General features: G+C 43.4%; 1 protein-coding gene across 4 annotated transcripts in view; it reads left to right on the forward strand.

Moving 5' to 3' along the window:
* Nucleotides 1-1,387: 1,387 nt before the first annotated feature.
* The window catches only part of Cdk5rap2 (CDK5 regulatory subunit associated protein 2), a 178,995-nt gene continuing 161,961 nt past the window's right edge, over nt 1,388-18,421 (forward strand). For all 4 annotated transcript variants that reach the window (XM_027400255.1, XM_027400258.1, XM_027400257.1 and 1 more), the window contains exons 1-3: nt 1,388-1,620; nt 9,409-9,476; nt 11,896-11,963. In XM_027400255.1, the coding sequence (XP_027256056.1) occupies nt 1,565-1,620; nt 9,409-9,476; nt 11,896-11,963 (192 nt within the window). In that variant the 5' untranslated portion in view covers nt 1,388-1,564. The remainder of the gene's footprint in view (nt 1,621-9,408; nt 9,477-11,895; nt 11,964-18,421) is intronic.

Raw genomic sequence — 18,421 nt, forward strand, 5'->3', positions numbered from 1 at the left:
GCAATCACAGATCTCATGTCTCAACTGTAAGTTCTAAGATGGAAAAAGAACTGAACACTTGGGGAATATGGCCTGTCTGAACCTTTTAGGACATTGGAGTTCAGAGGCATCTGGGCTCAAATCACAGCTCTGACTCTTGCCAGTTTGCAAAGAAAGAGTATTTGAGGTTATGGAGGAATGGGAATGAATATGAACATGTGAACATATTACTACTGACAGAATTACTACTGACAGAATTCCTAAAGATATCTCAGGTCATCCTTACAAAAACCTTGTAGGTTAGGTACTAGCCCCATTATCTCAGCACTTGAGCTTGTCAGTCATGGACACCCACTCCTTCCCCCAGAACCACAGAATATAGCAGGTCTGGAGCTAGTGTTGTGCAGTACAAACAGCCTTGTAACTATTGAGGGCCCAGCCAAAACAAAAACAAACAAACTGGCAGTAGGAGATACTTAACTGCTAGGGACCACTGTTCCACATCCATACATCCTCCCTATCCCTCTCTCTTTCCCTCTCCTCTTCCCTCTCTCCCTTACTTTTTCTTCCTCCCCACTCACTCCCTCTCCCCCACTCCACTTTAAGTTCCTCTCTCTCACTCCTGTGTAGATTTATTAAAGAAAAGTGAAGAAAAAACTCTGAGAGTGGGAGGGGTTCCAAGGAGGAATAGCTGAAATTCCAGTTTTGTAAAGATCATAATTTGAGAGGCAACACAGTGGCTTTTCTCATAATATCTTCGTTCTCTCCAGGAAGGTTAAAACATGGCTCCAGAGGACCCAGATCTCCATGCCAGAAGCTAAGGATCTGGTTTTGGTGGATAGTAAACTTGAATATTTCTTCTCCCCGGGTCTCAGTTTACTGATTGTTGGTGCATGAGTTCTAACGGTAACAAATTTCATTGAAAGCTTTGACATGAAGTATGCCTGACCCCTTTATAGGTATGAGGCATCAAACTCAGTCTGTAAATTACTGCTTATACTAGCGCTCCACAGGTGGTATTTTTCTAAATAGAGGTAGAACTCAATTATCTGAGTTTCAACATAAGGCAGAAGTCTTTTGAGTAAAAGAACCAAGGCGCGAGTGTGTAGTCATGATTATAGAACAGCAAACAGAATTAGACACTATGAGTTGTCCCACCTCCCGCTTAAATTAACTGACCAGGGCGGATTTTCACCCTCAACAAATATGGCCCCTGCCTTGGCTTCATCACGAGTACCCGCACACATAAAAAATGGCGGCCAGCGTCTCTTTTCTTAGTATTACAGGTTCAAGAGCGAAGATTCTGCCCTGAGTTAAGATGGCGTCCACTCATGCTTTCCCTGCCCGGTTTCAGGCCGGTTCAGGGCGGCTTCACCCCGTGTGCCAGATGACCCCGCCCTGTTTCCGTAGGAAGAAGCAAGGAAAAGATGGCGGCGGCTGCGGTTTGAATTCCAGTGGCGCCGCTAGACTGAGAACAAGAGCTGGGTTGGAAGGGGCGGGACCTGGGGAACCGAGCAGGTCGCCACAGCTCGGGGAACCAGTGGCGCCTCCGCAGACACCGGTGCCACCATCTCGGTGTTCAGTAATGGACTCGGGAATGGAAGAGGACATCACCCTGCCTGTGACCCTCAGCGGCTGCAGGTGTGGCCCTGATTTTGGGGTTCATGGTAACTGGGTTGGGGTTCCTATTGATGGTGGTTCTCTCCCGTGAGGCCTTCCGTTTGTTTGAGGATGGTCCCTGCTGCTGCCTGCGTGTGTTAGGACCTGGGGGTGTCCAGCCAGCTCCACATTCGTCTGTGGTATTCTGGAACATACTTTGAGAGAATGTGTAGGATAGGTAAGGGACTTTGTGAAAGACGGGGAGGAGGTGGGACTAATTGGGATTTCTATTAATAGGGGCTGGGTTGGGACCGGGACCCTAGGGCACTTGGTGAATAATTTTTGTTTGGGGGTTTGCATTCATTATGGGGCGTGTAGTTGTTATTTTAAACTTTGGGGGCGGGCACAGTAGCCTCCCAGGACAGAGGCATCAGTGCAGGAGTTAAGATCCTTGGCTGAAGATGGACAGAACTGGGTTTAGGTCCACCCAAAAAAGTGACAATGTGGGTGACCTTGGTAAATTGACTTCTGCTCTGTGAAATGGGCTAATGGTAATACGCACGTATGCACTCACCATAATTGGATGAGAATGAAAAGAAACAATGGCTGCCCAGCAGTTCTCTTGGCAAGTGCAGCAGCTGACACAACAGTGTTGAGAAGGGGGATCAGTGTTACCATCATGACCACTGCTACAAGTTGTGTCTTCTATCCAAAGCCCTTGGGACCAGAAATTAGATTATTTTGGACATTTGGAATAGGTTGTTGGCAAGGGAACTAAACTAGCACAGTGTCTAACTTAATGGATCTGCTAATACTCTCCTTTCCTTCCTCTCCCAGCCTTGATAGGACAGATACTGCATTCATTTCTGGTAATTCGAATCTTAACCTACTCTAGGCCCTCCAGGCAACTTGCTGTCTGCAGGATGAAGTTCTGTAATGTGGCTTCCATGTTTCTCCATAGACTGCTGCATCTGCTTCTCTTGCTTCACCCCCACTGTCTCTCTCTGGTTCCCAACCCTGTCTTTGCCCTATGCCTGATTGCCAAGCTCAAGCTCAGTGTCAGGAATGATCTTGCTGTGTTTCTTGCTGCTGGGCCTGTGCACTTGCTGTTCTTGCTGCCTCAGTTGTCCTTTGTACACCTTTTGCCTTATCTTCCAGTTATCTTTTGCCTAACATCTTCCACTGTTAGGAAACCCTCACTGATATTCCCACCCTTGACTGGACTGTTCCAGGTACCCTCGCTTGTCATTGTCCGAACCTTGTTGACAGCCCAATAGCACTGTCCAATAGAAATACGACCTGTGGTGTGTATTTAATTAAAAACTTCCTTGTAAGCCAGGAATGGTGGTGCTCACCTTTGATGTCAGCACTGGGGAGGTAGAGGTAGGTGGACCTCAGAGTTCCAGGCCAGCCTGATCTACAGAACCAGTTCTAGGTTAGCCCGGGCAATACAGAGAAACCCTATCTCTAAAAACTAAAACAAGAACAAAAACTTTCTGGTAGTCACAATTAAAAAAAGTAAATAAAAAGAAGCAAGTAAAATTCCTTTCTCTATGGTGCTGGAGGTTGAACAGGGGGCCTCACATGTGCTCAGCAAGTGCTTTACCACCGGGCAGCAGTACCATTGGGAGCAAGTGACTTAATAACATACTTTATTTAGTTTGAGATTTCCATATATAATTCTAGAAAAATCTATAAGAAAACTTGTTGATGAGGTATTTTATGCTTTTCAGTCTTAATCTTTGACATCTGGTATGAGTTTTTACACTTAAATTCCTTCTCAGTTGGACAAACTGCGTTTCAAGTTCTAGTTAATGGCCTGTGTATTGGATGATACAGGTGTTGGCTATTAACATATGGCCACCAGATGAGATGGAAACTCGTTTTAGAACAGGAACTTTAAGTCACTGTGAGAAATGATTCCCTGAGGGGCCACTTTTGTCTCCTTGTTATCCGTGGGACCCCTGAAGCTCAGAGAGCTAAAACAAATGGTCTGGGGTCACATAAAGAGTTCATGATAAGTCAGCATTTAAATCCAAGTTTCCTGATTCCAGAACCTGTTTTGCCTTCTGGATGGTCTGAACTAATCAAAGTGAGTATTCAGGAGCTCTTACTGAGCTTCTGGCACTGAACTGGCCCTTCAAGAGTATGTATCAGAAATATTCCGGGGGGTGGGGGTGGGAGGGGTGGGTGGGTGGAGATGGGTCTCCATTAGGTAACCACAATGGGAGAAAATAGTTCCTATGATAAAGTATCATTTTCATTTTAGTATGTTGCTTTCTGAGCAACCTTCTCTTGGTAATTTGCAAGCCCCATGTTTACAGCCTAAACTGAACCCAGTTTGTCCTTGAACTTTTGTTTCTTTAGGTAAGGATACACTATTTGCTCCAAACCTAATCCTTGTGCATGTTTCAAGCAGCTTTATCCCCATGGAATTTGGACCCAGGGATCCTGCCCCAGTTAAGACTTCTGCATCTTTTTATGTAGAAAGACCTGTGCTTGGCAGTCAATATGATAGCACAGATGACTGTAAAAACCCTCATTCAGCCCCTTGCTGGTTATGCTGCTTTGAATAAGTCACTTCCCTTCCAACCCTCAGTTTCTCTTTGTTGGTATACTCGGTTTACTGATATCTGTGCCGATGAAGTACAAGTGTGCATAGTAAGCGCTTGGCATATACTGGAGAAAATGTGAATTTGGTTTGTGTTCTTAAATGAACACCATCATGCACACTGTTGGTTGTACAGAATCCTCAACACTGTAGCCCTCAGTCCAGCTCTTTGTTTACATGCCAAGAGTCTGTCTGTGCTCAGCTGTGAGTGTCCTGAGGCCTGAGCCCAAGCTTTCTGAATCATGGGTTGCTCTAGCACATGGTCACTAAGTACTTGCTGCCATGTTAGGAGCATACTGGAAGGAAATGTTTAGTCATAAGCACAGTATATGTGTCCTCATCATGGATGCCAGGAGAAAGGGTCTGAAAAGAGGACATGAGGGTGAAATCGGATGAAGGCTTGATGGTAGTGAGAGGGCTGGCTTGGATCCAAGGTTTTCTTGGGCTGTGAGGCTTGAGGAGAACTGTGGTTCTTCAGTTAGTAAAGGGCCAGAGTTTGATTCCCAGACCCCACATACAAAATTCTGAGCTTGGTGATATGTGCTAGAGGGGCTGAGATCAGATCCCTGGAGCTGGCAAATTAGCCACTTTAGCGGAATCTGCAAACCCCAGGCCCAAGAAAAAAAGACCCTGTTTCAAACAAAAGAAAACAACCACGGCAGCTGGCTTCTGAGGAATGGCCTCCAGGCTAACCTCTCACCTCCAGGTGTGTCTGCACACTCCTGTGCATACATCCACAGTGACATGTGCCCCCAGCGTGAACAGGAGCACATACATGAAGATGTAATTTTTATATCATAAAGCTTACCCATTTAAAGTAAACTACAGAATGTAAATGGTGTGTAACATCACCATAATCCATATTGGGAACATTTTCAATTATTTGAAAAGAAACACATGTCCATTAGCAATCCTTTCTCATTTTTCTCTTGTCATCCTGTCCCCAAGGCAGGCCCCCTTGCCCACAATATTTTTTACTCTATAGATTTACCTATTCACAGATAAGATTCCTAACAATTCACATTCTTTTGTGAGATCCACATTGCAGCATGCATCACTACTTTTCCCCCTTTTGTGTCAAATAATAGTCTGTTGTCCCTGTGTATCATGTTTTGTTCATGTCAGTGGATATTGTTTCTTTGTCTTTTTGTTGTCCATTATGAACATTGTTATGAACCTTTATTTGGATATGAATTTTGTGTGGATGTGAGTTTTCACTGATTCTTGGATTCCACCCAGAGTAGAACTGCCAGGCTATATGGGAACTTTGTAGTTGTTATTTGAGGGACTGCCAAACACAATTCCAAAGATGGGCCACCATTTGTCTCTCTCACCAGCAGCGTCTTGCAGGTTCTGAGTTTTTGTACTTCACCAGCACTTTTCATCAGGTTTTTGACTCAAGCCACAAATGCAGGTGTGGTATGATATGTCACTGTACAATTGATCCTTTAGTGCCTGTTGATAGTGTCTTTTCATGTGCTTCTTAACCATTTGTGTATCTTCTTTAGTGACCTGCCTTTTTTGCATAGTTTAAAAAATGTGAATTATTTTAGCCTGGCAATTTCACTTCTTCATATCTGCTTTAGAGGCATCCTCATACACATGCACAATGGATCCAGTGTACAGATACTCAGACAGCATGGTTTTACAAAGGAACTGCTTGGAAACAAGCTGAATTCCTTTAGCCGGTGATGGGGTATGTACACATTCTTTCAAAGCATCTTTCAGACTGATCCAACCCACTGCTGGCTTTTAAAAGTCAGCTTCCTAGGTTGCAGCCAGACCTTTTAAAAGTAGGACAGAACAGAGATGGTTTCAGGCATTAAGGAATTCTTTTATGGGTCATTGCCAGGAAAGTTTGAAAATTACTGCTGCAGAATTCTTGGTAGGGTTACAAATGTGGACACAGACCCATGTGTACAGTCACCAAAACTGTAGCTGAATCTGCAGCTAGAGGATGGGTGGTGCAGAGTATCACATACACTTTGATTGCATTGGTGTGTGTGTGTGTGTGTGTGTGTGTGTGTGTGTGTGTATTCATCTGCTTGTGTCCCTTCATGCATTTTCCTCTACCTATTGCTTCCCACCTTGGTTTTTGAGACAGAGTCTCTCATTGAACCTGTAGCTCTCATGTTTTGGCTAGACTGGCTGACCAGTAAGCCCCCAGGTGCACATGTTAGCACCATCCCTACCAGTGCTAGCGTTACAGACATATGCCAAAACACCTGACTTTTACATGGGTTTTGGTATCCAAACTGAGCTGTTTAAGCTTGTACAGCAAACACTTTATCCACTGAGCCATCTCCCCAGCCTGCATTAGTCTTACTATAAGCCAGAAAATAAAACTATGATTCTCCTTATATAAATGCCTAGCAGAAGGCAAGCAGGCACCTTGTTATATATGATCTTTGTTTTTATGCATTTCTTCTCTAATTAAAATTCATGGCATACAATGAAAAAGCAAGTTCAGAGACAAACAGCAGTGTACTTGTTCATGTGATTGATTTTTCAGGGTGATGGCCAGTCTGCCCCAGCTCTGGTGGCACTGCCAGTGAAAAGCTTAGTTCTCTTTGGGTCCTGCAGTGTGAAAGGACAATTACTTCTGGCAAATATAAGCACAGAAAGAGATGGCTTCTTCAGAGAGGCAGTAAAATAAGACAGGAGAATGAGGTAGAATAGTGCCCTTTCCCCTAGGGCCCAAGGCCTACCTCCCTTGGCACATTGTGATGCTCAGCATTTTATGAATATTCACTCATTCAGTCAGCAAAGAATGGTGACCATGCCCTGTTCAGAGGACTAGAAGGTCCTTACCCCTGGTATTAGGAGGCCAGAGCAGTGAGGAAGTGCAACGTGGGGGAAGTGGAAACATGCCAAATGTAGGATGCCTGTCTTTACTTTTGGAGGCCTGTTTTCTCATAACAACAACACCTCCACCCCCTACTAAGAAAAAAGAAAAAGCAACATTTAAAAAGTAGTACCCATTTGCAGTGGGGAGGCAGACACAGGCAGATCTCTGTGAGTTCGAGGCCAGCCTGGTCTCCAGAGCAAGTGCCAGGATAGGCTCCAAAGCTATACCCCATTCAAAAGGTGGTGGTTGAACTTGCTTTTTAAAATTCTGTTTAGAAAATGGACTTTGTACTTTTAGTGGTGCATATTGGAAGAAATAGAAAATTAAGATAAAAGAAAACGTCTCATTTCCCTGCAAGTGATACTTTTGGTTCTTTGGAATATTTTCTTGGTGTTAGGTATTTGTATATTTGTAGCTCACCAAGTTTCTAAAAAAGATGCAGAATGACTTTACATGTGATTTTTCAAGATGTAGACATGTTCTACTTAGGTTTCCCCAGCTGACCTACTTTAAGTGCTTATTTTCTTGGTGTTGGATTTTTGTATTTCCAGGTTTTTGTTTGGTCTGATTCCTAAGGTCTTGTTTCCATTCAAACTTTGTTGATTAGGGATTGTCTCAGATGGGGCATGTTTGTAGAGTTAGAGGCAGGAAAAAGTTTGCTCTGGGGTCATTCATAGCTTCCTTTAAATCTTATTTTCATGTTGCATGAGGGACGTGTTAGACATTATCTTAGTCAGAATAACTATTGCTGCAATGAAACACCATGACCAAAGCAACTTGGGGGGTAGAGTAGGACTTATTTCACTTACACTTTCAAGTAACAGTCAATCACTGAAGAAAGTCAGGGCAGGAACTTGAATAGGACAGGAAATCGGAGGCAGGAGCTGATGATGTAGGAGCCATGGAGGAGTGCTGCTTATTGTCTTGTTCTTCATGGCTTGCTCAGCTTGCTTTCTTATAGTACCTAGGACCACCTGCCCAGGGATGGCACCACCCATATTGGACTGGACCCCTCCCATTAATCGCTAATTAAGTAAATGTCTTACAGCTGGATCTTTCTCAATTGAGATTCCCTCCTTTCAGTTAACTCTAGCTTGTGTCATGTTGACGTAAAACTAGCCAGCACAGACATAAAAGGCCTGTATGTGAGACTTGGTTCTTCAGTTTGTTGCTGTCTGACCGTCAGAGACTAAAATTATCCAGGCCTCAAGGCCTTTAGAAAATGCATGCACCTTCAGGGAATTGGCAGTTGGAACAAGTGTAAATATTTTATAAATTGTAAAGCACAGTATGTGTGAGGTTGACAGTGATATTCTACTCTTGTCTATGAAGCATAATTATATGCCAGGCATCTTGTGGGCACCGTGTGCCTTGTTTATTTTTTACCAAGGCCGTTGCTCTGTGAAGTAGCTGGTATTCTTCTATTGGACTGGAAGGCTGTGAGGCTGGAAGAGGTGCAAACAGGACTTAGAACAGGTTGCAGAGGCAATCTATTGTAGTTTAGATTTCTGTCACTGTCCCCAAATCCTTACTGAACCACGTTAGACAATTTGACAGTGACAGTGTCTTAAATCAGTGACTTCTGCATTTTTTGTTTGATATTCCTCAAAGTCTGAATTTGTGTCTGAATTAATTACTTTTCTATTACTGTGATAAGACAGTGTGACCAGGGCAACTTACAGGAAAAAGAAGTTTATTTGGGACTTCCAGTTTTAGAAGGTTAGAGTCTGTGACCATCATAGTGGGAAGATTGGCAGTAGGCAAGCAGGCATGGCACTAGAGCAGTATCTGAGAGCTTATGTCTTGAGACAGCATCACTGGGCCAAGAGGGAGAGACTGGGAATAGCATGGGCTTTTGAAGCCCCAAAGCCTTCCCCCAGTGACATACCTTCAAAAAGGCCACACCTCCTAATTTTTCCCAAGCAGTTCCATTGACTGGGAACCAAGTATTCAAATATATGAGTCTACTGAGGTCCTTCTCATCCAAACCACCATAGTTTCTTATTTCCAGAAGTTTAATTTTTGATTGTGATGCCTAGTTGGTGATGTCTAACAGGTAAGATGAGACACAAAAACCCAGAGTGGCTTATAACTGGCATAGTCCCACCACTTAGTATGCACTTGTAGGTTAAATAGCTAAATGACTGTCCACCATGAATATCACTCAGCTATGAGAACTGAAACTCTGAGCAGAGCCCTTAGCTCCAAAGCCTGAATTCTTAAAGTTCAGTGCTTACTACCTCCCAGGCAGTTCAGCCTTGTGTCCTTCTTGGCCCTGGTCCAATGACTGTTACATGAAGTCCATGCTCTCTTACAGGTCTCTCTTGATCAAGTGCTAGATTATCTCTCATCCCTCTGTGCTCTCTCCTAGTGGCCTTCACCCTGTTCTGCCAAGTGATCTAGATGGCATCATTGACACTGCTGGCTTGGGAAATGGAGGTAAGCATGTAAACCAACAATCAGTGGGGAGTAGGCTAAGCTCATGAGCATCTGAGGCCTGGATTTATCATCTATTGCTCTGGGGCCCAGAGCCAACCTGGCCTGTTCCACAATGGGCACTCAGCATCTTGTACATGTGTGCTGTTTTACTTTTAACCTTCTTCATAAACATGGACTAGAAGAGTCCATGTCCTCAGACACGAGTTTACTTCCTGTTAATAGACAGCTATGTGGAAGCTCGACATTGGATTGATACCAGCTCTGACACGAGGGTTCTATTGGTGTCTACAGCTGAATGCTTGAAGCCCAAAAGAGCTGCCGTCTGGACTTCACTGTACCAGAGTTTTCTACCAGGCTGCTGGCTAGAGTTTAGCTTCAGGAAGTAGCTGCTCAGATTGTAGGAGGTGTTGCTCAATATTGGCAACATGTTATGTTTAAACTGCATTGTGGGAGGCTGCAGTCTGGGTCTTGCATTCTTCATTTTATTCTGGAAGAAGTGTGTGCTAAGTGTCTGTGTGGGTAGTGCTAAGAATTTGCTTGCTGAGTTATCTTAGAGATATTTTGACTTGTGCTTTTTTTCTCATCTCTAAAGTCAGGATATCTCTATCTCTAATCTTTATCTGTATCTATATCTTTTGGAGCAGACAGAATGAGAATGAGAAGGTTAATGATGTAGCCTAATAGGCCATCCCCAGGTTTTCCTTTGGGAACTGTTAACTTTTACTTGAAACAAGATTTGATGAGCAGAAAGTTGTGAGTCCTGCCCTTAATTCAGCCCAGGATGTACTTGCCTTCTTGCCAGACTCTGGCCAAACAATAGGATTCAACTTGGAATGTCATTGCCTTCAGTCTGAGAACAGACAGATAAGAAGTTATTCTGATAAATCATTTGATCAAAATTAGGAACAGAGATGTGTTAGGTGCTGTGAGAAGGATTGGGGAGGAAGGGAGTCAAGTGAGTGTTGCCCAAGAGATAGGACACTGCAGCTGAGAATTGGCATGGGACTGAGGTAGACGAAGGACAGGATAAGCTTTTCCAACACACATGGCTGAGCACTGACTGAGGAGAGAAGACAAACCCCTTGTCCTTGGTTAGGGACACAAGACTGCATACTGTCTCTGCCCACACTTGCCTGTGCCTGGGGTCTTCTGTTGTCCCTTCTGCCTGCCGCTGCCTGCTGTATTGAGAACTCAGCTCAAAGCTCACCACCTTCTTGGACTTTCCCCAGTTACTAAGCATCCTCTCTCCTCTGAGTTTCCTTATCCCTGTTGGCCTCTTTCCTAGTATCCAGAAACAAACAGGTTCTCACCCATTTTCGCTCATCCCATCCTGGCCAAACAACAGGATGCTGGCCTGGGTTATCCCAGTTGTTCCCTTGCTGTTTGCATTGTTTCTCTCCTGGACCCATACAGCCTGTTCTCAGACAGGCAGCCAGAGGGAGCCTGACTCTGTTCATGTTGCTCACATTCAGTCTTCCAGACAGCAGTGTAGTGGTTAGTGGAGCCTGCAAGGCCAGCCTTCCTACTTTACATTTCTCTATCCCAAGTCATCTTTTAGCATAGTATGTGACCACCCAGTTCTTTTCTCTTTCCTCCTTCTAGAATGGCTCTATTTGTTTTTTGTTGTAGGCAGACCGAGAAAGCTCTAGCAGGAAGAAGCAACCTTTCAGCTAAGCTTTGTCTGAGTGGATTCTTCAGTCTTTCTGACACATTTAACCAGTATCATGATAGTGGATTTTTCCTCTGTTTTGCCTACTTGCCTGGGAACCTCTTGGGTGCAGGCTCACTGCCTCCTTCACTATTGTTCCCCAGAGCTCAGGCTGGTGCTTGGTGCAGGGCAGGTGTGTGGTAAATGTTTAATCAATTAAGGAAGCTCTGGAGAGACTGGGTCCCAGCAAGGCCTGTGCTCACCCCTCAGCAGGTTTGGAGTTTCCTGCCGTTGTCTGCTTTGGGAAGGAAACTTTTCTTGGAACATAGGTTCTGTGTTTATGAGTTGCTTTATGAGGCTTTTCTTATGTGGCTTTGTGTATGTCCTACAAAGCCCAAAATCGTCTTTGCCGTTTTAAGAAAGTGTTTGCCTACACTGCTGCCAGGTCAGTCCGGTTCTGTCTCAGTTACTGACATGTGAGGAGGAGGAAGTACATCTGAAGACTGTCTACTTTGTCACATGCCCCATATCTTTTTTGGGTTAATTCCCTTGACTTATGTGGCTACATTAGGATCAGTGTAGGTAATTTGCCAATATTGAGTAATTAGAGTGTTATCTGGACTCAAATCTGTAAATGCCAACAAGCAAGAAGGGCCTGCAGGTACCCTGATTGCTATTCTGATTTTCTCTTTTGGGCTTTCAGCCCCAATAGGAATGTTGGGCAGTCTGAATACCCTAATGATTTACTTTGTCTGCTTTGCCTTTCTACAGTGCTCCCAAACTTGTCAGAAGAAAAGGTCTCTCCCACCAGAGCCCGGAACATGAAGGACTTTGAAAATGTAAGTGAAAACACCAAATCCTCTTCCTCTAAGAAGTCATGACTGCTGCTACTATGTAGCCAGACCAGAAGAGAACTGTTTGAGTAATGCCAGAGATGAGGTGGCTGGTGAGGTGATATGTACCATGTGGTGGGGTTTTCATGGCCTTGGGCCTTAAGTGTGAGGCGTTTACATGTACACACAACCAGTCTTTCATAAAGATTCTGGTGGGTTCTGACAGGTAATTGGTTTGTTTCTGGTGTCTTGAAGATGAGTATTGCTGTATTGTTCAGCAAAGTGGAGCTGACAATATCATAGGTACATGATTTATTGGTCCTTGCTACAACTCATGAGGTATTTTATATTAGCCCCATTTTACAAAGGAGTTCTCAGAGTAAGAGAGACTGATTTATGGTCAGATAATAAATTCATAAGAAGCAGAACTGGAATTCAAATGTACTTTTTTAGAAAATGAATATCCTTTTAAGCTTTATTTTAATCTGTGTTTTGATTTGTGTATGTAGTGGTGTATGTAGTGCATGCATGTGAATATGCTAATGTGGGTGTCTATGTGGGTGTGTAAAGGCCAGAAGCAAGATGGCAGTTATTTTCCTTTGTCACTGTCTGCCTTATTCCCTTGGGACAACATCTGTCACTGAAGCAGAAGCTTTTGCAGCTAGGCTGGCAGGTTGACTGGCTGGCCAGCAAAATCTCAGGATTTGTCAGTATTGTTAATGCAATAAGTTAGAGCATCTTGGCCCCTCCCAGTGCATGGCTTATAGGTGTGCATGGCCCTGCCCAGGTTTTGTTTTTGTTTTTTGTTTTTTTTTTTTTTTAAAGTGGGTTCTGGGGATTTGAATTCAGGTCCCGATGCCTCTATAATAAGAGTTCCATCCCCTGAGATCATGTAAGCATTATTGTTCTGCTGCATTGCCCTCCCCTTTCATTTTGGAGACTTTGTGGCTGGTGTATGGAGTGTGGGTAGCCTGTACCCAATGCTGTGTTGTAATTGTCAGAGAATGGATTACTGGTGACAGATTTGGCTTTGATGCTCAGCGTCTTCCAACATTGTGTCTTTCATTTTTAGCAGAGGGGTTTTGTTGTCAAGTAACAAGAAAAAAAGGTTATTTTCCCAATTCCAATTCTCTTTTAACAAGTTACCTGCTCACCACTCTCATTTATCATGGGAAGAATTAGACTCTTCTTCATTTGTAACCAAATGAAATCCATACTATGCAAGACACAGGAGATATTTATCAGAGAGAAGATGGAGGACATAGAGAGAAGGACGCCTACAATTATGCCTCTCTCTCCCCAGTTGTCTTTGCAGAACAGAGCGGTGCTGTCTCTGGATTTAATTTAGAATACTCATTACTGCTAATAGTTATCTGCAAACCACCAGTGACCAATTGAAGAAATGACTTGTCAGATCTCTAATGGAAACAAGTAATTTTTGAGCTTTGAGTTGTTATAATTTCAGCTGTACATGCGCCGTTACGCTGTGGGGTCTGGGGCCTGAACTGAATGAGATTTGATTGTTCCACATCGTGTATAATTAAAATATGCTCTCCTGTTAAATGCTTGTTCCTATTTGATCATAAGAGTAATAATAGCTGCTGTTTATTAGGCTGTGGCTCTGAGCTGGGCACTTTAAGTATGAAGCTCTTCATAGATGTTCCTTTAATATTAAAGCAGCTTTGCAAGATCAAGGGTTATTATTTATTGCTGTAGAACACAGTTTTAAATTTCATTATCAGATGAGGAAATTTAACAGCATTGTATAGTTTTGGCTTCACACCTGCCTTTTGAACCTGAAGGAATCCTGAATGCTGCCCTATTTAAGATACATAAGAGATACATGCAGAGGGCTGGGGATGTGATGTGGTGAAGGTGTTTTCAGAGGACCTTCCTAAGGACCACAGCTTCTCCACATAGGCTGTCTGTTAACCCCCTTTTGCTGGTGACTTTTGGCCAGCCGCAAAACCTCCCTGTATTTCCTCTTGTTTACAAGGGGATGTTAGGAGGACGAAGCCTCTGTCCTATCATTGAGTACACCCACATGTCAGGTGGCCCTCCTTCTCCTTACTGTCTTATTACTGTCATTTTTCTCAGCTCTGCCTTGTGATTGAAGTTTCTCTTGCTCAGACTGTTCTTGATGGCCAAAATCTCATTTTTCCTGAAGGTGAGGGAGAGCTTTCTATGCCAATATGTTTTAGGATTTATGTTTTTTCTTTATGACTGTGGTCCTTTGGCTGCTGTTAGGTTTTTATGGCATTAATATTTTTTATTGTAGCATTTTCGAGAGCAAATTCTGCAGCTGAAATTGAAATGACCACACTGTTCTCACTGTCTCCCTTTCAGGTCTTTATAAGTCACTGAAATTTTTCATTTGGCCTGAGCTACATTTTGTGGCTCAGGCCTCCCAGTCTCTGTGGCGGTACTCTGAACTTTCTGGGAGATGCTTATAGGAAAAGAACTTGGCATGTAAAGTGGGACTTAAAGGGGCATGCATATTAAAGGGAGGCAGAATAATTTCTAGTTACAAGGGAAACTCGTGCTTTTCTCATTCTAGTCTCAGGTGACTACTATGTGAACATCAGCAGTTACATTTAACTAGAGTTTACTAAGACATTGATCTGCTTGTGGCTTTGCTCAGAGTTTATCTGTTCAATAAACAGTTCAGTTTCATATGGACAAGCCAGGTTGTCTGTCAGGGGTTGGGGCATCTGCAGTGGATTCTACCCAGGTCAGTTTCCCTGTTATGGTCTGATTGGAAAGATGGATAGGAAGACAGTTTTGTGATGCAGTAAGTGTGTAAGTGAAGGGTACTGTGTAGTTGCCTGTGGATATCAGGGGCAGAAAGGGGTTGGTCTAGTGAAGAGGACTTAGAAAATACTATGTATACAAAGATTCACATGCAGCATTGAGAGAACATGCTAATAAAGTCAGGAATCTGTGAGAATGTTTTGCTCAGAATGAGGCTATCTTTAGGAAATACAGCCTAGAAGTAGGTAGGTTTGTCTGGTTCTTGAGTGTTACACTGCTGATTTTTTGTCTTGAAGGTGAAAGAGGACCAGTGATTGGGAAGTAAATGACCAGAAATTGTGCTTTCAGAAGATTATCCAACTCTATGAATATAAGGAGTAGGATTTTGAGGGGGACAAGGCTGACAGCAAGGTGGTAAGGATAAAGGAGATCTGAGAGGTCTACTATAGAGGGAGCAGGGCCAGACCCTAGGGCATGGAAAAGATAAATGCAGAGTGGGGTCCAAGTGTGGAGGCAAGAGATGTGAGAATAGAGTCAGATCATGACCTGGGAGATATGGAGAGTGGAATCAGAATATGGGGGAGGAGAGAGGATGTGAACAGTGAGGTCTTATCATAGAGGCCAGAGATGCAGAGACTGGACTCAGAGCATGAGAAGAGAGATACAGAGTGGGGTCAGAGTATGAGAAGAGAGATGCAGAGACTGGAGTCAGAGCATGAGAAGCGAGATGTGTGGAAAGCGTGGTCATATCTGCAGAGCTAGAGGAGCTCTGGTCATTTGACAAGCCAGGGGCTGGAAGCCCAGAGGTCTAGGGACTCACTCAGCCTTTGTATCCAGTACTTTGTGGTTTCCCAGTATTATACAAACATTGATGTGAAAACCAGCTCCTTTGTGTACTGAAACTAGTCCACTGTCTGCACTGACTGATGATAAAGTCAGCTGTACATATGGAAGGCCTTAGGTAGGAAGTTGGCAAAGAAATTTAGTTCCCTGGAAGCCTGAGTTTTGGCTTTCTAGATGTTGTGTAGTAGGGTCTCTGGACCAAACGGGACCTGGTGAAGTCAGCATTTTGTGAAGACCTGTGTTTATTTTCTGGGACCTGGACTAGACACATCATCTCTTAAAAAAAAAAAAAAAAAAAAGGAAGACCCCCACATCTGGTGTGACTAGAAGAGTTCAACTCTGGCTTTTGACACAGAGTGGCGTGAGTAGTTTCAATTTCAATTGGTTCTCAGAGAGGGGCCTGTGTTCAAGTGGGTGTGTTGGATCATAATTGTCTCCTATTAGACCTTCAGGTTTCTCATTTCTCATAGTTATATATGAGGCTGTGTGGTATGTATCCTTGTGTATACTATCTTTGTATATTTGTGTAATTCTTTTTGGGGGATAAATGCCTATAAATGGGAGTTCTGAATGCCCCAGTCTTTAAATCAAAATCACATGCAGCCAACAGTAGACCCTAGAGTAGGATTGACTTTCCACTGGTATCTTCTCCAAGGAACTGGGAGGAACCTGTGTATGTGAGGCTGAAAAGCTGGTCTGCATCATGTCCCAACCTGATCTACTAGAGGTACTGGAGTCCTTAGGTCAAGGCCCTTATTCCTACTTGTTGAAAAGTTTAGCCTCAGCTGAGACAGTTGGTCAGATTTGAGTGTCTAATCTGATTGGCAAGGTTCTTATCTTAAAATCTGCTCTGTAATACCTGTGCTGCAGGTTATTTGTCACTGGAGAGCAGCCCCCTTGTCCTCCACCCCAGGTCTACAAGCCTGACAGCTTTCAGAATTGCTGTGATATGTGACCAGTATGGATTTTAAGGTGTCGAAAATTGGGTTTTAGGTCACATTTGATGACTTGCTGACCAGTAGTCCCAAGTAGTTGGCTTTCAGAACTTCCTGTGAAAGTGAAGCTGGTGAAATATTTCAGAGTTACATAGCATTATTTTGAGCCTTGGTATATAGGAAGAACATAGCATGATGTCCAGACTGCTGAAGTGTGCCCAAAGCTGATGTTTCTAGCCACTGCCCCAAGTTCTGCATATCAGTTTTTATTTTCTGCTGCTCCTTTTGTGTTTCCTTGACTTTGGAATAAAATTCCAAAATTCCTTTCTTTGGCCCACAAGGTCCTGCCCAGTGTGATTGCTTGGTGCTCAACATGTTTCTATCTCTGTAGCACAAAGTGCTCCATTGCAAACTGCTCTTCCTCACCACACCCAGGGCCTTCACGGATACTCCACCCTGGCCTGGGACACTGTGTCTCCCTTTCTGTGGTTGTCTGGACCTTCATGTCTGAATAGAAAGGCCATCCCTAATGCTGTGTCCCACTTCATTATTTTGTCATCTATCAATCAGTCAGCACCCAGTCTTTTCTGTCAGACTCTTAAAACTGTTTGTCATTTGTGTACTTGCTAATATGTATCACTTTTCTGTCTTGTCTCAATACTGAACCTAATAAAATAGTAGACTTTTAACAAGCATATGTTGATTGAATGAGTAACTGCATGGCATACGGAACCACTAGGTTTTGATTGCCTCCTCTGTAAAATGGGAAATATAATATTTATCTTATAAGCTTGTGGTGAACACTGTGCCTGGCATATTAGGCCTTCAACAAATAGGTTGCTCTGTGGTAGTTGTTAATAAAATGAATGGAGATAGCACAGTTAGAATGAGACAGATTGTAATGAGGATGGGGTATGCAGAACCAGAGTGACAGGGAAGACAGCAGAAATGAAAAGGAGGTGAGGCTAAGAGTTGAAGAGTTTAGAGCAAGGCAGAGGATCAAGAACCTGGTGGGATACAGACAGGGGGAAGTAGCCAAGTCTAGAGCTTGCAGAATGAGATGACAGCCACTCTCTGTGGACTTACCTGTGTAGCATGGGGTCTTTGCAGTGTCTAGGAGTCAAGATTGGTTTTTGACTGCTAATTGTTGGGCACAGAGATTGTGGAGTGGCATGGCCTGGATTGAGCCTCTGAGTTCCCATACTTATGCATGTCCTGGCCATGCCCTCCAAAAACCTGGCCAGATGGTTGGCTGGGCAGTCTAAATTTTTACAGTCTTTTTGAAGGCCATTTGGAAAGAGATTTTGATAGTCATAAAAATAAAATTACTCTTGAGCCCAATAATCCATTTTGGGGAAATTTATTCTAAACAACCAACCCACTGGAAAGGAAAAGAAGAAAATCTCTGTCATGAAGGTATTTTTTTCTTTTCTTCTTTTTTTTTTTGCCACATTGTGTATAATTGTGAAAAATTGGGAACAAGGGAAATTATATTTTACGTTTGTCGTCTCTGACTATTTGGAGCAAGCTTGTTTTGAGGCTATTTCACAAATAAGGAAATGGTGGTTGCAAAGATGAAACAAATGACTTGCCAATGAGCCTTGTTTAAGTTTAGACCTTATGTTTCAGGCTGTGAAGCCTGTGCATTTTCTACTACAGCACCCTGAAACCATGAATGCTCCGTAGAGTAATGCTGAGTAATTGACTCTTCACTCAAGTCAGTGGAAATTTATGCTGCCTTTGTGTGTGTGTGTGTGTGTGTGTGTGTGTGTGTGTGTGTGTGTGTGTGTGTGTGTGTGTATGCGCGCGCGCACGCACATGGTCACTCGTGCACATATTTATGTGTAGGAGTGTGTGTTCATGTGTATATGTGTATGTAAAGGTCAGAGGTCATCATTGAATGCCTTTTGCATCTATCTCTTTCCACCTTGTATT

Source organism: Cricetulus griseus, chromosome 2, assembly GCF_003668045.3.
Source record: "Cricetulus griseus strain 17A/GY chromosome 2, alternate assembly CriGri-PICRH-1.0, whole genome shotgun sequence".
Lineage (NCBI taxonomy): Eukaryota > Metazoa > Chordata > Mammalia > Rodentia > Cricetidae > Cricetulus > Cricetulus griseus.